This window comes from Fonsecaea monophora (assembly GCF_001642475.1).
Source record: "Fonsecaea monophora strain CBS 269.37 chromosome Unknown Scaff1, whole genome shotgun sequence".
In the NCBI taxonomy this organism is placed as follows: Eukaryota; Fungi; Ascomycota; class Eurotiomycetes; order Chaetothyriales; family Herpotrichiellaceae; genus Fonsecaea; species Fonsecaea monophora.
In genome coordinates, this window is record NW_019173932.1 from 1,103,307 (window position 1) to 1,120,635 (window position 17,329).

At 52.1% G+C, this 17,329-nt stretch overlaps 7 protein-coding genes across 7 annotated transcripts; 3 read left to right on the forward strand and 4 right to left on the reverse strand.

Moving 5' to 3' along the window:
• Positions 1 to 308: 308 nt before the first annotated feature.
• AYO21_00370 (hypothetical protein) lies at positions 309 to 2,709 on the forward strand (the record flags this gene model as incomplete). Its single annotated transcript, XM_022650360.1, has 4 exons — positions 309 to 460; positions 547 to 906; positions 933 to 1,160; positions 2,568 to 2,709. 4 exons carry the CDS (start codon positions 309 to 311, stop codon positions 2,707 to 2,709), a joined length of 882 nt encoding a protein of 293 aa, XP_022517686.1.
• An 834-nt stretch (positions 2,710 to 3,543) lies between these two features.
• On the reverse strand, positions 3,544 to 4,002 carry AYO21_00371 (hypothetical protein; the record flags this gene model as incomplete). The annotated part of the gene is made up of 1 exon (XM_022650361.1): positions 3,544 to 4,002. One exon carries the CDS (start codon positions 4,000 to 4,002, stop codon positions 3,544 to 3,546), a length of 459 nt encoding a protein of 152 aa, XP_022517687.1.
• A 371-nt stretch (positions 4,003 to 4,373) lies between these two features.
• Positions 4,374 to 5,318, reverse strand: AYO21_00372 (hypothetical protein; the record flags this gene model as incomplete). The annotated part of the gene is made up of 2 exons (XM_022650362.1): positions 4,374 to 4,651; positions 4,715 to 5,318. 2 exons carry the CDS (start codon positions 5,316 to 5,318, stop codon positions 4,374 to 4,376), a joined length of 882 nt encoding a protein of 293 aa, XP_022517688.1.
• A 1,640-nt stretch (positions 5,319 to 6,958) lies between these two features.
• Positions 6,959 to 7,798, reverse strand: AYO21_00373 (hypothetical protein; the record flags this gene model as incomplete). Its single annotated transcript, XM_022650363.1, has 1 exon — positions 6,959 to 7,798. One exon carries the CDS (start codon positions 7,796 to 7,798, stop codon positions 6,959 to 6,961), a length of 840 nt encoding a protein of 279 aa, XP_022517689.1.
• Positions 7,799 to 8,266: 468 nt separating this feature from the next.
• Positions 8,267 to 9,649, forward strand: AYO21_00374 (hypothetical protein; the record flags this gene model as incomplete). The annotated part of the gene is made up of 1 exon (XM_022650364.1): positions 8,267 to 9,649. One exon carries the CDS (start codon positions 8,267 to 8,269, stop codon positions 9,647 to 9,649), a length of 1,383 nt encoding a protein of 460 aa, XP_022517690.1.
• Positions 9,650 to 10,318: 669 nt separating this feature from the next.
• Positions 10,319 to 12,847, reverse strand: AYO21_00375 (hypothetical protein; the record flags this gene model as incomplete). Its single annotated transcript, XM_022650365.1, has 2 exons — positions 10,319 to 11,498; positions 11,562 to 12,847. The coding sequence occupies 2 exons, from the start codon at positions 12,845 to 12,847 to the stop codon at positions 10,319 to 10,321; spliced, it is 2,466 nt and encodes an 821-aa protein (XP_022517691.1).
• Positions 12,848 to 15,411: 2,564 nt separating this feature from the next.
• On the forward strand, positions 15,412 to 16,005 carry AYO21_00376 (hypothetical protein; the record flags this gene model as incomplete). Its single annotated transcript, XM_022650366.1, has 1 exon — positions 15,412 to 16,005. The coding sequence occupies one exon, from the start codon at positions 15,412 to 15,414 to the stop codon at positions 16,003 to 16,005; it is 594 nt and encodes a 197-aa protein (XP_022517692.1).
• Positions 16,006 to 17,329: the final 1,324 nt, after the last annotated feature.

Consider the following 17,329-nt stretch of genomic DNA (forward strand, 5'->3'; position numbering starts at 1 on the left):
GGTATGAGCGAGAATGTGGCAGGAGACGTCGTGATATAATGACTTGACCTGACTTGACCTGACTCAACTTGGTGCAGACCTGGACGATGATGTTTGAGATTATCAAGACTGAATCTACTCCTCTCCTCAAACTCCCGTATATAGTATGTATGTTGGTAGGTAAACAAGGGATGGTGTATCGGTGTGTGAAGATATGTATAAATCAGGTGTCGATCACTGCGCATGTAGTAGTACGAGGTGCCACTGATGGTGAATTGCTCCCCTACTCCGTCGTCACAGCTGTTCGCTCTCGCCGCATCGTCTGCCCCATGGTGCCCATGCACAGCCCTACCGTCTCCAGCTCGAGCTCGATAGCGAATTCAAGCTCGACCTCGCAGACGACTCTCGTCCAGGATCCTTCTCACCTCGCTGTCGGAGTCGGGGTCGGGGTCGCGGACGCGGATCGTGAGCGCCGTGCCTAGTGTGGTGAATGCCCTGTTGGCGTCGTGAGACATGGATCTCGAGCTGGCTCGGTATCGGGATCGGGATCGTGCGTGGTGGGTGCAGCGATGGTCGTGATGGCTTCGGCTCCTCCTTCTTCGACTCCGACTTCTCCTCCGGCTCCTGTTTCGACTTCGACTTCTTCTCCTGCTTCTACTCCTACTCCCGCTGGAAAACCCCCCTTCCAACCTCACCGGCGGCGGCGAATACCCGCCCCGAAACCCGGGTTGCTCGCCAAATAGCCCTCGGCCGGTTCCTGGCCGTGGCGGAGAGTGAAGACGAAGACGAAGGGGAAGACCAAGGTGCTCACGCGCGACAGACTCCTCGGGTCGGATTCGGACAGTTGACCATAACCGCGACCGCGACCGCGACCGAGTCCGCTCGCGCTCATAAGATCGCCGACGCAGGGGGTTCTCTTCGTAAAATGTATGGGGATATCTCGTGTCTCTCAGGATGGGTCTAGAGGGAGGAGGAGATGACGACCGCGACAACGGAAGTAGTGCGAGGGACGGAAGCGGTGCGAGCGACGTCGGACGTGATGGCGGGCGTAACCGCGAGGGTGACCTTGACGGTGACGGCGACGGCGACCGCGGACGACGACGACCACGCGTGCGCACTATGATTTCTTCCTCCTCGCGGACGTGTCGGCGTCCGTGGGGTAAATGGACCGTGGTTCTGGTGTAGGTTATTTGCTTTTTTGGGTTTGTTAGTCTGGCGATGGGAAGAAGTTGGATCTGCTAGAGCAAAGCAAAGCAGAGCAAGGCGAGGCAAAGTAAAGCAGATCCCGCGAACAGAAGAACTTGAGACCTCAATACTTACCCGTGAGCTGAGTGGGATGCGCATCTTGATACCGCTGGTCGTTGCGTCTCCTTCTTCGTCCGGCTTTGCTTCTCAGTACAGTATCAGGGGTACCCTCCTCCCTTTGGTTCCGGTCAAAGGTTGGTCGCTCGATCTTTCAGTCTGCTTGATAGATAGATAAATCCCCTGCTATCCTGTGTGGTTTCGGGCACGTTGTATGCAAGTGTCTCAATGGTCTGGACGAAGCCAAAAGTCGGGCAGTCGAGAAAACATAGCGAAAGGAAAGACAGCGAGAAGAGGTCATTTTTAAGTAGAAATCGCCAGTGGGCATCCATATCAGACGTATCACAGACCATATCACCGACCAGGATTCAACCAGACCAGAATGGACTGTCCTGCCGTCACCACGGGCAATTGTCACACGTCGACGTATCGACATACCGACACCTCGACACATCTGGCGAGAGATCACTGGTCACAGTGACAAAAAGTCTGGAACATAAGAGGGTGGGTGTATTTGTAGGTGACTTCTACCAAGAGGCAGCGGTGACAGCGGGTGGCAAGCAAACGAAAGGCTGGGTTGCGAGAGAGGGGGGAGAGAGGAGGGTGGCCACAGGGACAGTCAAACAAATGCGGACGAGCAAAACACCAGGACACAGATAGAGGGAGGGAGGGAGAGAAGGAGAGAAAGTCACTGAATATCAGTTTCTGGAAGGATTTGGGTACTTGCGACAGACAAGGGGAACGAGAATTCAAAAGGGAAAAAATGACCCGATTGAACAATCAATCTGTAACGTTTCTCATTTCTTCTCGTCTCGTGCATCGAAATGCAAAGACGGAGGAGTAGTCTGTCCTCTTGACCCGGCGACCTCAAAACACGATTCGATCCACGTGGTGGTCACGATTGCCAACCGCTCACATATCGGGTATGGGTTCCAACAGAGCCAAGAATCGTCGAATGTCAACAGCGTTACTGGCGTTGGAGGGATGAGAGGCTCCCATTCACCCTCCCGTCGTGATGCTTGCCTGGCGGATGCCGAGTGAATCGCACTGGAGGACGGGAGTGGTTGAGGTGGTCTGTAAGGCTCGTTCCAGGAAGCACGCATGCCAGACAGTGACCGCCACAACGAGTCGGAAGAGACTGAGGTCCTCAAGCTGCGCTCTGCTTTTGGTGTGTCACGTAAGGGGGAGTTCGAGGGTGGACCATTTCTTGAACATCTCGAGGGTAACGAGTCGCTCAAGCGAAATAGCCTAGGAGGTTCATTCCAGCCTGGGTGAATTGTCGACAGCGATTTCCAGGAAGATTCAGAACTGCAGGTGGATATCGAGGACTGCGAACTCTTCGTCTTCAGAGACAGAGGTGGCGCCAGTGGTGTCCCGGCTGCTCCAGTTGTTGCAGAGACAGAGGTCATGGACGTGCAGCTTGGGTGATTTGCAGTTGCAGACATAGATTCTGTATCTGATTGCGAATCTTCGGACGATCGATAAAAGCTCATCGAGAACCGAGATCCGAGGGGTTCCATGAAGCTGTTCGAAGCCACCGATGGGAATTGAATCCGCAATTTTAGATGTCACCGCGCTATAAATATTTGCGTCTGGGAAGTTTCAACGAAGCTGGGTGAAGTCGGAGTTGCTGGATGGCGAGACGGACAAGGTGATTTAATATCAGAACACGATGAGTTGGAGGAAACAGAGGAGAAATTTTGGGTATTGCTCAGTAAAGACTTCACAGCCATTGACCATTGCTCCTCTTCACTGCAGCACGCGATAGCGCTCCTTTGTTTCCTATCCAAACGCATCGTCCAAGTATGGTGAGCCGGAGCGTTTGGGCACACCTGGAAGTCTCCACCGATTGTCCGACTGTGATCTCTGCGTTGGTGGGAATAGCTCAGACAATTTGTGTTTCGAGAGTAGCAAATCCTCCAAAGCCCAGGTATCCTGTGAAATCCCCGAGACAGGTCGCTATGACGGCCAGCGTGAGACCGCAACTGCCACGTATCGCTCGACTCATGGCGCGATATTGGTAGGACTCTGCCAACATTTCCTTCATGCGTCGTCAGCATCTCTGGGAGAACCTGAATTTGCGTGTATGTTTATGGTGCAACGTTGTCGTTTGCGCTTTGGGATTGCTGTGCGTCGTCATTCGTACAACCCTGCCAACGGTGACTGCGGCGATGCAGTAGTCATGTGAGCTGGCCCTGCAGATTGATTGAGCCGTCGAGTAATCACTTGAAGTTGGTGTGATTCCTCAAACATCAGGTAGAATCAAAGCTGAGCCTGTCTCTTCAACCGCTGCAGTTCCCTACAGATACCCTCCAACTCCTCCTCTGACACGACGCCATCTTCGACCTTCTTCTCCAAGCTTGGAATCAGCGCCTTTGCTTCATCCGAACAAGTCGGCACCAAGCTACCCAACTGAGACTTTTCAAATCGCTCCAGGTTTTCACCGTACGAATTGATGATTCCTTCCACCTGTTGCGCCTCGGCCAGATCTTTAAACACCGCAAAGATCTCCAAGTAGTCGCGTGTCTTTGCAGTGACTTCGGTCTCCTCGTAGCCACCGCCTCGAGCCGCCCGCGTCGCGAGAGTCTTTTGCAGGATGATGCGCGCTTCAGAGAGATTGAGCGTGACTTCGTTCTGGAACTCGCCGAGTTTGAGGACCGCGCCGGCTTCGAGGTCGGATGTTGCGGTGGGCGCAACGCGCGAGGGGGCAGCGTGAGGCATGTTGAGTACCGCAAGTAGTCTCTGCAAGAAGATGAGAAAACTCAGGTCGGAAAGCAATGAACAAACAGGTCATGATTGAGATGGGAAAATGAACTTAGTGACTGATCCAGTAGCGCAGCCAATTCGGAAAAACAGATAATCCGAGGGAAGTCACTGATACGAGGCGGCACAGGATTTTGACTTGCATCACGATAGACACTCTTAGACGATAGACAGATGGCACTCCAGAATCCTCACAAAGGTGTTGATTTACTCATTTGACCCCTCATAAATATCTCAAAATAGACTCATTCAATTACAAGTTTGTCAGGTCGTTGATTTGTGTCCAACCTGTCGCCACTAATCCTTCCACGGGAAGATCATGCATCGTCCTACAGCACCAATACACCAACACCAGCAGCAATCAACAGACCCTTGGCGGCCCCGAAACCACTTGCACCGTTGGACTCGGAGAATTGACTGACACCGGTTTCTAGCGAAGTGTCGGTGCTGGTCGTAGTCGCAATAGTGCTCCGAGTGCTGGAGAATAAGGCGCTGGTAGGCGTCGTAAAGACGAGGTCGGATGTCGTCGTTCCAAAGGACGAGCTGCTACCGACGTAACTGCATTTTCCGAGCGTGCTAGAGCAGGTGTATCCATCTTCACAGTAGTCTGATAGAGGTCGAACGTTAGCACCCAATAAAGACAAAGACTATCTCGAGGGCAGCAACTTACATCCTCCCGCGCAGCAAGACTCGCCGTCGTCCGGGTTATAGCATGAATCTGATCCGCAAGGGATATTTCCCTCTCCGTAGATTTCGGCGCAGGTGCTGCTGCTGCTGCTGCCGCCACCACCAGAACTTGTGCTCTCCTCGGGGCAGGTATCGTACAAAGGATCCGACGGATCGTAGCAGTGATATCCATCCGGGCACTCGAGATAACTGGAGCCAAAGCATGACGCACAAGTCGCACCGGTCTGGTAACAGATATCGTCGAGGCCACTCAGGCTGGTTGAGGTCGATGCCGGTGCGGTGGCAGTATTAGTCGTGGATAACCCGTCATCGGAGCTATCGAGGTCGCACGAATCCAGCCCATAGGTATCATCTCCAGGCAAATAGCAGTAGATCGCACTCCCTGGACAGAGGGTATAACCACCGCCGAAGCATTCCTCACAGGTTCCTGTGCAGCGTTTATTCAGATCGCGCCGCGACATGAGCTTGCTCGTTGAGGTTGGCGTCCTCGTCCGACCGTCGTCGGGCAGACCTTTGAAGACGGCATCCCCTTGGGCTGCAGCCAAGAGTATGAGTGAAGAAAAAGCGAGGGTTTTGGTGAAGAGCATGGTGAAGTTTTAGAAACAACGAAACGAGTGACTTGAAAGAGCGACTGGAATGTAGCGAGCGACGAAAAAGCACCCAAAACTTGGTTTGGAAGAGAAATGTACTTTAGTTCCATGGAAGGTGGTGGCTGTTCCATGAAATATACCTAGTCGCTCTACTGAGTACCTCTTACCACGCAGATACCGCCCCAACCACTCGTAGAAACCCGAATACGGATACGTCCGTTTGGCAGGAGGGGGGTTGACCTGGTCCGAATTTTCATCTGCTTCGTTGAAGCATGCTCAAAGTTCACACCAACGTTCTTGGAAGAGCAACGGGCTATACAAAAGAGTATACCACGTGCAAAGCGATTCGCTTGCAGGGAAAAAGGTAGTTCCTTGTCACCAAGAGTGATTAGGGGCCAAGTAGCCTTGTCTGGCTGGGCACTGAAAGGATAAATCCGAAGAAAACAGCTGTCTGGTAGGTGGTCTCTCAGAGTATGGTGCCGGTACCCTGTAAAGAGCCATTGTAAAGAGCCAACGAAAACACGGCATTAAAATTTGAAAGGACGATCAGCGCTGGCCTCTCTATAGGCGCACGAACCGTTGTCACAATTCATAGCGCGAGTAGGAAATGAGGTACTTGTACGAGGTAGCTGAAGGCGGGAAGGGAAATGACAGGGAGAAGGTTTCTTGGCACAACTCTTGGCAATCGGGCGGAATTTGTCCACGATAATTGGGTTACCACGCTGGATGAATGATTGATCCGTGGAATTTGTCGGTTGAAGCATTTTGCTGCCTCGAAATTCAAACTCGAGCTGGTGAGGCAGAGGTAGCGGCATAGCACGAGCGCGGAGCTTTCTGCTCGAGGATTCTCAGCGCCGGCTATCGGGTATGAGTTCCGAGTTCTAGTATAGAGAACGATGTGGGTAGGTAGCATGTCCAATTTACGGAACGTAAACTGCGGTGGGCCATATTTGCTTGTTGGACAACGTTTCTTGGTACTCTATCGGACAAAGATGGTCTGATAAGCGAACTTTGCTGCGATAGTGGCGCTAGTTTCAGGGGTCCTGAGGCTATTATATAAGTGAAATTGTACCTGCCTACAGCACCTGGACTAGAAAATACTACTAAGAGGCTTCGTCCAGAAGGTAATTGGTCTTGGTCAAGAGGAAAATGGTGATGCTTTGCTTCTCCATCCCAGCCTCACAGCTCTGCACTTGGCACAAGGCTGATTGCAGCTTGGCCCCTGCTGTACCTTCCGAGAGGCTCAAGCCTCCACCCCTGTCTCTTCTCAATTTTTGGGTACCACCCCGGACGGTGCGAGCTGGCGGACCACATCATCTGCCCGCCTAGTAGCCAGGCTCGTTATCTTATCGCAAGTTTTGTGAGTAGCAGTATATACAAGTAGGTAAGGTGAACAAAGCAAAGGAGCAGTAGTCACACGAGTCAAGGATTTTGGATGTTGGGAAACATGCGCGCAAGGGGTGTGCGACCTGGGTTATTATTAGATAGTCTGGTGAAGATCAGAATGTCGTTGGTCAGACCAGGATGCTCCCTGCACCTATGCGACGAATTATCTCTCTGATGTTCACGTACTGGCTGCTGCTGTTGCAGGGCTGATGTCGGGCCAGATCCTGAACGAGATTCAAACCCCTGTTGTATTACTGTCTCATCTCCAAACTTTTGAATTCCTTGGTCGTGTTCGTGATGGCGATTTCCACTGGCAATCTCTCCATGCTACTTGCACCATAGAAGCCGTGAATTCCCTTGACACGACTGAGCACATAACCAGCATCCTTGGGTTCAGCGATGGGTCCGCCGTGACAGAGGATGATGATGTCGGGGTTGATTTTGGTCGCAGCATCTCTCATCTCCTGAATCAGCTCGACACATTCGTCCAGAGTCTTCCCAGTCTTTGCGCCTATGCTTCCCGAGGTCGTCAAACCCATGTGGCACACCAACACGTCTGCACCGGCCTGAGTCATTTGCTCAGCTTCTTTGACATTAAAGGCATATGGCGTGGTCAGGAGGTCAAGTTTGCGGGCTTCTGCAATCATGGCGACCTCCTTGTCGAAACCCATCCCTGTTTCCTCGAGATTCGCTCGGAAGCTGCCGTCAATGAGACCAACGGTGGGGAAGTTCTGGACACCGCAGAATCCCATGTTTTTCAGTTCTTGAAGGAACGAGGGGATTATGCGAAATGGGTCCGACGCGCAGACACCAGCAAGAACTCCGGTTTTGTTGACCACAGGAAGAACCTCCCTTGCCATGTCCACAACGACGGCATTGGCATCTCCGTACGGCATAAGGCCAGCGAGCGAACCCCTCCCGGCCATTCGAAAGCGACCCGAGTTGTAGATGATGATAAGATCGCCGCCTCCTGCCTCGATGAACTTGGCTGATAACCCTATGCCTGCCCCTGCTCCAACTATTGGCCTGCCATTCTTGATCTGGTTCCTGAGATGGGAGAGGACTTCGGCTCGCGAGGAAGGGGGTGCCATGGTTGAGATTGATGTTCTGGTCGTGATCAGTTCAACTTGATCTCATCAACTTGTGGGGGGTTAGCCTCCTTGGGTCGATCATACGGACGAAGTTCGTCCTCGTCGTCGTACACGTACACGTACGTACAACGTCATAATAGTCATCTGTGTCCAACCATCTCAATCATGCGGAGGCGGTGGGGATGAAGCGGGGATTTTTGGCGAATGATGGCGCAGGTGGTGATGGTATCCGAATCCCGCAACGAGGGGCGAAGGCATGTCGACCATGTATTGGATGGAGATTGCCAGTAAATGTATGTACTACGAGCAAGCAGCCTCTGTTCAAAAACAACCTCGCAGCTCTCGCAGAAGCTTCTTCGGTCCTAAGCCTCTTATCATGTCCCTCGGTGGATAGCTTCTACTCCTCTCAAGTCCCTCCTGCGCCTATAGAAGACGACACACTGAGCTCCTCCTCCGTATACTTCCATCATGGTGAAACCTACCGTCCTCATCGTCGGTACACCCGACACCAAGCTTGACGAAATACTCTTCCTCAGAGAGCAAATCCTTGCCGAAGGGACGTGCAGCACCAAGATTCTCAATGTTAGTCACAGCATACCAGCCAAACTGAGGGCGCCGTTAGACAGTCTCGCGTCAGGCGAGGTCATTTCTCCTCTTGAACAGCATAGCTCCACCTTGAAAGAGCTCTCTCGCGGCGAGTACATCGACAAGGCCATCGAAATATGCACGCCCGTGGTCAAAGACCTGGTCTCGAGATCGGCTGTTCAAGGCATTGTCTCTGCAGGCGGGAGCAGTGGTTCGTCGCTCGCAACGGCCTTGATGCGCCTCGCATGTCCCGTCGGATTCCCCAAGCTCATGGTGTCGACCATGGCAAGCGGTGACATCAAGCACTACGTCGAGGAAACCGACATTACCATGATGTACAGTGTTGTAGACATTGCAGGGGTGAATTCCATCCTCAAGCGCATTTTGTCCAATGCCGCTGCTGCCATCTCCGCCATGACAGTATCGTATGCCAAATCTCTTGTCGACGCTTCTGCCGTTACCGCCAAAGGTAAGCGTATTGCCATCACCATGTTTGGCAATACCACGCCCTGCGTCGACGCGGTGCGTCACATCCTCACCTCGGCGCCCCATGACGCTTCCGACTATGAGATCTACGTCTTCCACGCAACTGGCTCCGGCGGCCGCGCCATGGAACGTCTCATTGCGGAAGGGCAGATTGACGCCGTGGTTGATCTGACCACCACAGAAATCCCCGACGAGCTCTTTGGCGGCGTCTTGACTGCAGGGCCCGACCGGCTCGAGATTGCAGCCAAGAAGGGTCTTCCCATGATCGTCTCCGTCGGAGCCTGTGACATGGTCAACTTTGGGCCCAAGGACACCGTGCCGGAGAGATACAAGGACCGGCAATTGTTCGTGCACAACCCGGCCGTCACGCTGATGAGGACGACACCGGACGAGAACAGAAAGATTGGTCAATTTATCGTCGACAAACTATCCGCCAATGCCACCAACCCGGGGACCATCCGTGTCCTGATTCCGGAGAAGGGCATAAGCATGCTGGACGCGGCCAACCAGCCGTTCTTCGACGAAGAGGCCGACAAGGCGCTCTTCGACACGATTCAAGAGGGCCTCGAAGCCACCGAGATCGAGGTGGAGAAGCACGATTTGCACATCAACGACGAAGCCTTTGCGGGCCACGTCGCGAGTGCGATCCTCGAAGTCATGGGCATCACGCAGAGGAATTACCGGCTGGCCAACGCGAGGCGGCGGAAATGGAGCTTCGATCACGGCGCATCCGTCATGTTGGCCAGGCGGAGCAGTCAGATCGAGATTCCGGACGCTTGAGGTGCTTGTTTATGAGCACACATTTTTCTCTCCCCGAAAATTTCGGTGGTATGGAATATTCAAACCAAACGACGTTCAGCTTAGGAGTCTTCCAGTTTTTGATATCAGGAATACTGAAAACCCCCTAAAAAGACAGAATGAATACCTCCCAAACAGCTTCGCGCGATTTTGACTTCTGATATTTCTTTACTTCTCCGTATGTTTATATTAGCGTTCGACGCGTGTATGTGTGCATACCTACCTCGCCGACAAGCTGGGAAAATGTCCGTCGCCACTAAACATGTACATCCCCAGACGACGGACGGCAGGGCAGGGATTCTGAAACCAGTCTAAACAGCCATCTTCCGTCAGTTTTCTACGCAGAAAGGGGTGCTGTGCCCAGCATTCCCAGACCAGACTCTTGACAGCATGACCGGAGACAAGCAGAGAGAAAAACGGCGGCGAGGACAGGAGTGAGAAAGGATGGAGCTTTTCGAGCCTCAGAAACTCAGTAGTCAAAGCTCAAAAGTTTCAAACGTCCTCAGGAATCCATCCCAAACAATACAAGCAGTTGAATTCCCAAAGCTGCCAGAACCCTTGACCACGATCAATGCGGCCAAATATCCAACAATGCCTCTTGTATCAACTCATCATGTCCCCTGCCCCTGCATTATCATTCAATACAAACTACTACCATGCTGTTCCCTCCAAATTCGCCTGCCGCAACTTCTCATAAAACGCTCCAGGCCAGCCAACCATCTCCTGGTCACTCGGCAGACAACTGACTTCCTCTCCTTCTTTGCACACAATCTCGCCCTTGGCTTTCAACGCCTCCTCTCTTCGTCGACAATAGCCCACGACATTCCCGATCACCCTGCCCAACATCTCCGGGGAAATGGCGACAGGGTTCAAGAACGGGTCCGTTTCAGATAATAGCTCCTTGATCGTGGGCCTCAGAGATTGTTCGCGCGTGAGGCACCGTTTCAGGGTCTTGATGAGCCCAAAGGGAACCACAGACCCACCAATCCCTGTGGACGGGAATGAAATCTCGACCTTCGGGTTGGGGATGGACATGATGCGCTCGAACTGCTTCTGGATATGGGCGAACGGGGGTTGGCCGTAGGTCATTTGATAAAGGATACAACCCAGACTCCAAACATCACTGGGCTTGCCGAGTTTGAGTAGTTTCGTGCCCGGGGGTTGCTGTGATCCCGCGGCGGGCGTATGACAAACCAGGGATTCTGGAGACATATAATTAGGCGTGCCGATTTGATTTTCTCGATGCACGTTGACTGTGTTTTCTTGGATAGCATTAGCAATGCCAAAATCAATCAACTTGAGTTGACCCTTGACGAGAAGGAAGTTGGCGGGCTTAAGGTCTGAATGAACAATGTCGTAATCGTGCACCGCCTGGACGCATTCCAGCATTTCTTTCCAATAGTGCCTGGTGAAAGTAATATCCAGTTTGGCATTCTCGGTCTTCAGTTGCTCATTCAGCATTTTGTTAAAGTCGGTCTCGCCCAGCTCCATCATGACACTGAGCACCCCTTTTTCTTCGTTGATCTCGTAGTCGTAAAGTCTGATAACACGATCCACGTTTTCGAGCTTTTTCAAGAGGTCAATTTCGCCCTTGTAGCCTACGATTGCAGCCATGTCGGCTTCCTCGAGATTCACTCGTTTGAGGGCGAAAATCTTGTAATTCTCTGCCATGATGCGGAAAACTCTTGACGAACCACCCCTGCCTATGCAATCAAGCCGCCGATAGGTCTTTCCGTTCAGCACGTAGTGGACGGATTTCTTGTTGCGAGAGCCCGCATTCGACGTCGCTGCATCAAGAATGGACATTTTTGGCGGTGGGGCTGGTGCAGGTCTGTGAGGTGTGTTATTAGACCGTGAAGCGAGAGGCTGACGAGATGGAGAAGCGTGCCCTGACCCAGGAGCAACCTGTTTCTTCTCCAGTGGAGCACCGTCTTCTTGAAAATCCAAGATTGCCGCCGATGGTTTGCTCCTTCGAAAGGTTGGAGGAGGCTCATTCTCCTGGTCTTCCGTCAACGGAAGGGCTGGCAAAGGTGGGATTTTGAAAACAGGTCTTTTCTGGGAGCTCGATGATCTGGACAAGGACTGAGAATGACGCACAGCAGGTGTAGGGTTGGCTTGGTGAGTCGATCCCGGTTGGGACGGCGAAGTAACTCGTGATACAACGGGTTCTTTCTTTTTGGGAGAAGTGCTTCCTAGGGAATATTCAGCTGGCCCTTCAGGACTTGCCCTCAGCGCAAGCAAATCGTCGGGCAAATCTTGTAACTCAGGCTCTTTGGCTCGTCGACCCATTTCCATCTCAGGAGTATCAGGCTGTGGTTGATCTTGGCCTTCCATATGAACATCCTCGTCTTCGCTGGGACGACGCACCATGCCTCTTCTTACAGGTCTGTTCAGTAACGCGCCTCCGATTCGTCGAACTCGCATGGTACTTTGAGCACCATTTTCGTCCGGTTTTCGAGATCGGCTGATTGTCGACGGGACGGCAGAATTCTGCTCATCGAGGTGTCCGCGAAGGCTAGATCTTGGGCTGATTGACCTTTTTGAAGTTTCGGGAGCCTGCTCGACTTGTTCGCCCTTGTCCGCCTCACCTGATGGAGGAGATCTCGATAGCCGCCTGGCATCACTGATACGGATACGCCGGACTCTAGGTGCCGGCGTTTCTGAAATGTGGCGTAAAGCATGATCACCTGCTGACGACTTGTCATGGATTTTGTACATGAACGATCCATCTCTTCCCAAGACTCCGGGCTGCACAGGGCGAGACGCGGAGCTAACAGAAATGTTTCGAGGGGCAGGACTACCATCTCTTTGATGAGGTGGACTTGAGGATCTCAAAATTTCCAGTGGCGTTCCTCTGCTTCTTCTCCTAGAGTAACCTGCGCCAGACGGCTTCACATTGTGTCGATCTGGTTGTACGTTCTCCTTCTCGGCTCCCAATTGCTCATTGTCTTCACCTAAAATAGCTTGCGCCTCAGCGCTTAGTTTAATGGGCGCAAGATCTTCATCGTCCGAGCTGTCTCCCGTAATACTTTGGTCGAATTGTTGCTTAGTATAGGGTGCTACAGTTGGACCTTGATGAGCACGGGCTGTTAAGGGTCGCGTTGCAGGTCGTTGCGGTCGACGAGAATTGCTGGACGAGGAAACCAGTGACGCTGGAGACGGCGAGATATAGGCAGCCATAAAGAGCACTATCGTTGCGTATTGATATTGTTGGGTGTGCTCATGGTTGATGACACTATTGTTCGAAGGACTTTATTTGGCTGCGAAGACGCGCCGCAGTTGTGGATTGAAGCTACAAACGCAAGTGCCGGCAAAACTTCGGCAGTTTGGCACGGTTGACGGGGCAACAGAGGACAAAATCTTACGACGATACAAACACACTAAACCGAGTCTTCAGTCATGATTAATATTAGATTGTTCGAGGTATGCCCATGATGCCCTCTCTTTCCTTACAACGCTCTTGCTTTCCCCGAAGGGCCGAAGGGTGGCGCTAATGCCGTCAATGCCATTAAAAAGCATCCATACCAGCGCCTCTGCCAAAAATGCTTCACAACTGACTTTTCGACCAAAATTTCCGACTGCACCGGCCTGGGTCCGGGTATCCAGGCAGATCGTTTTCCAACCTTCACTAGCGTAAAAGTCTCTTTCTTTGAAGATGTATCAGAGCATGCAGCTGAAGCCGACAAAGATGCCAGCTGCAACGACACCAAGACCATAGACCTGTCCAATGTCGATCACCAGCCTTGATGCAGCAGAGCTACCAGATCCGCTGTTTCCATCTGAAGCAGCAGTTGTCGTAGCAGACGAGCCACCTCCAAAGCCAGTGTATACAACCCCGTCAGAGGCAGTAGAAGCCGCAGACCCCACGGCTGTTGTGGTGGAAGGCATTGTTGTGATTGTGCTTGTATTTACTCTTGTTGGGTTGAGTGCTCCACACGGATGATTTTGTACGCATGCTGCTGCACAGCTATTGTCGGTACCGCAAGCCTGTTGACATTGGGTGTTGTACTCTGTGCAGATATAATAGGGGAGGGTTTGGGAGTATTCGGAGGCGTTGGGAGAGAGACCGTTGGAGCATATGCAAGAATAAGTGAGGGCAACAGGGTCACAGGAATTGTCGTAGGTGGCTGCAGAATTGTCGGCCTCTTGCAGACAAATCAGAGGACATTGAGCTATCTGTGAGTTGCACCACGATTCTGTTCACACGACCATCAGCAACATTCAAGTGGCAGAGAGACCAAAGACTCACGTCTTGTTGATAGAGGTACTGAGTTGGGGTCAATGGTCTGTGTGATGGCCAGCCGGGCCAAAGAAGCAAGGGCAGCGGTGACAAGGAAGTATTGCATATTGATTAAGAGAGCTGCTTTTTAATCTCTGGCAAAAGAATCACCGTATCAAGGCGAGTTTGGTTGTTATTAGGTGCTGGAGGACGTGGGAAAGAAAGTGGAAGAGATAATGAATGCAGCAGAAAAATATTGCTGGTTACCTTGAAGAACGAGAGAAAATGAGGTTTGTTACTTGAAGGAAGAAGTGAAGAGAGCGAGCAGCAGAAACAGCAGTAGTTGTAGCGAGCAGCAGACATGCCCATAAAAAAGGGCGGAGGAGGCAAGGGTTCTGGCGAGAGTGGTATGCCACTATCCAACCATCACCATCACCGGTTTGGGTTGGTGTTGAAGCCACTTGGTCGGGTTGGGGGGCAGGCTCACTTCCCGCCACTGAGAATGTCCCCAGCATCGTTCTCCAGAGGCTAAGAGATTCTAGCCCATCACAGGGACCTTCTCTGTAGTATGTGCCCCAGCAACAAAAGTCTCAAGTGCATGACTGTGGCACACATGCGTGCAGAAGGAGGTTGACTTGTCTCAGGCGTTGACAGAAAGTCCGTGGTGTTTTGCGGAGCTGTCAAACACTTTGTCGAGGGTAAAGGTGCATGATGTCCAATAGTAGCTGGTGCCCAAATTCCGGGGGCTCCACGGCGCGCAGTTCCAGCGCCAATGGCACCCAAGAGCCCTATAACTAGCGACCCCAGTGACCTCTGTAGGTGCTTCTACTTGGAGGTTAGACTCACCTCGTAAGATGATAGAACGCACATGATCTCCACATCCTTGTTTGCCCTTGGTGCATTTGGTGCCCTTGGCCCAAGTTCCAGAGTTCCAGAGAGGCGTTCGTTGATGCGCTCTCGGCGGTGGCTACCCAGATACCAACCTTCTAGAGGACTCCGTCTTCGGTATTGGTATTTGGTAGTAAATCCCATCTATCCTTCCGCTAATTGTATCATCGAGGTGCCAGTGTTTGTCATTTTGATCAACTTCCACGGGAAATAAAGAGATCAACACTCAGATCAATGCTGCTCTTGGCCATTCCACTTTCCTTCCGACTCGTATTATTCCCTTGCTGTACCCCAAGATAGCTAGTGGACAACATCAAAGAATGGCGCCTCACCTGACGCTTTGCTCAATACAGTCACCTGCATTGGTGCCATCTTTCTAGCTGCGGGTTTTTCGGGCTTTTGCAACCTTTTTTTCAATCCTTCATTTTTTGCTCTGAAACATTTGCAGAGTTCGTCACCTTACTTGCCTCACAAAATCCTTCCTGGAGGCGGGGGATCTCTGTCCAGATCACGCCCGCTGCGTGAACATCCCAGCTTTACCTCATGATCCATTGACCACACCTAGCCACACTAAAAACTCTCCGGCAGTGTCCCCCTTTGGAAACACCGTAGATCGGGTCTGCGACTGCGCACATGCATGGAGAACTCTCGTTCCGTCCCAATCGCCACTTTGGTTTCAGATCAACCGAAACGAGAACCCGTAGCTGCGCCCGGCGCTGAACCGTCTGGCGACTGGCTTCAAGGCTCGTCTACCCCTCCACCCTACTGGCAACCTAATAGAGAGCCATCCTCTGATGAGCTGACCATCACCCGACCTCCCCCCATCTCTCTCGAGGATCATACCTTATCCCGAGAACCTAGCAGGGCGGCGCTCTGGGCAAAATCAATCTCCATTGATGAATATGTCATCGTCCAAGGGAACCCTACCGGAGTGGGCGCCTACGTGGTATACAATGTTAATGTTCAGACGCTTGATGGAGGCCCCATGACAATTCGAAAGCGATATTCCGAGTTCGATGAGCTTCGAGCCAAGTTGGTCAAAGCCTATCCTCAGTCAACCAGGTCGTCACTTCCGCCTCTTCCTCCCAAGAGTGCCATTTACAAGTTCCGGCCCAAATTCCTCGAGAAAAGACGCGAAGGACTGGCGTATTTCCTCAACTGTGTCATGCTCAATCCAGAATACGCGGGTTCTACGATTGTGAAAGATTTCATCTTTCCACCAGACGCATGAAATGGGTCGATCGTGGGTCCGGGGCATATTCTGCTGGCTCCAGATCTAGCAGCAATGAGAAGATCCTTTTGTCTGTGAAAGCCGCGGACAGCACAACCTCTTCGCATCGTGGCCCTAATTTCTCAGACTACAGAAAGCCTTTGTAGTCGGGGTCGCGCTTGGCCTTCCCCTCCGCCCGGGACAATCCTCATATGCGCAATATCTTCCTCATCATACTTGGGCGGAGCAGGGTCTCGACGATCTTCCTTCCGCTACCCACTTGGTCGGCCCCGGGAAATGGGACATATGCTCGGCGGGTTGGAAGTCGCAATGAGGGCGGCAGTGCCACATCTGACCCGGGAACAAAATGGTTCAGCTTAACCCCCACCACCGATGGTTTCTCCAGAGCTGTAGTCCTTGGACCAGCCCGACTCATACAAAGTAAACCCTTTGACCGCCGACGCTACAAGGTCGTCGGCAGCCATGTTGATCACATCCTTCAAGTTACCATTTATTGTGATCTTGATATGCCGCTGACTAAATCATATCGTTACGACTTTTGAAGCATCATCTTGGAACAAAATGTTTGAAGTGTTTTTCGTAGCTAGGAAAGACGTTCGGAGCGGTTGAAATCAGGACAGCAACATCCCCGCTGTACCTCTGCTCATCTCCTGAGGCAAGCACCGTTCTAAAGTTACATGCAGCGTGTTTCTTTTGTGGCACCAGTTGTTTCATTAGTTACGTCATGACTTGACGGTGCGTGGACGAGGTCACTGTGCTCGGGAAGTCAGTAGTCGCAGTCAGTCAGTCATGCGTGAGTCCATTTGCGGAATGGCGCATCGGCGGCGAGGCTGCGATTCAGCCCAGCCAACAGTTGGAAAGGAACATTTCTTGTCACAACCAGGCGTACGAGCATCAAAAGGAGAAATTAGGGTGAACATGTCCTATGCAATTAGCCGGCAGCATACAAAACCAGGCCCGATTGTAAGACTCCTTGGATATTCTAATTGAAGCAAGGAGACACAAATCCAGGGCGGATGCATGAACCCATGAGGATGTCGGAGTATATAAGAAGTTGGAGCATGACTCCGCCAGCCAGCGTGAGATTTCCCCTAAAGTGATCGAGACTGGTTGGAGACATGGTAAATCTCGGACTAATCTGCGACAAGGAGAGTATCCAGTCAATCTTAAACGATCATCAAAGCCCCCACCAGAGTGACTATGCAGTCGCTATCTTCCCTGCCTGGCACGAGCGTGTTACTCTAACATTTAACGGGCCCCTGCACCGAAGTCAAATGTGACGGCACCTATTGTGGCTTGCAGCACCGGTACTCACTTGCATTGC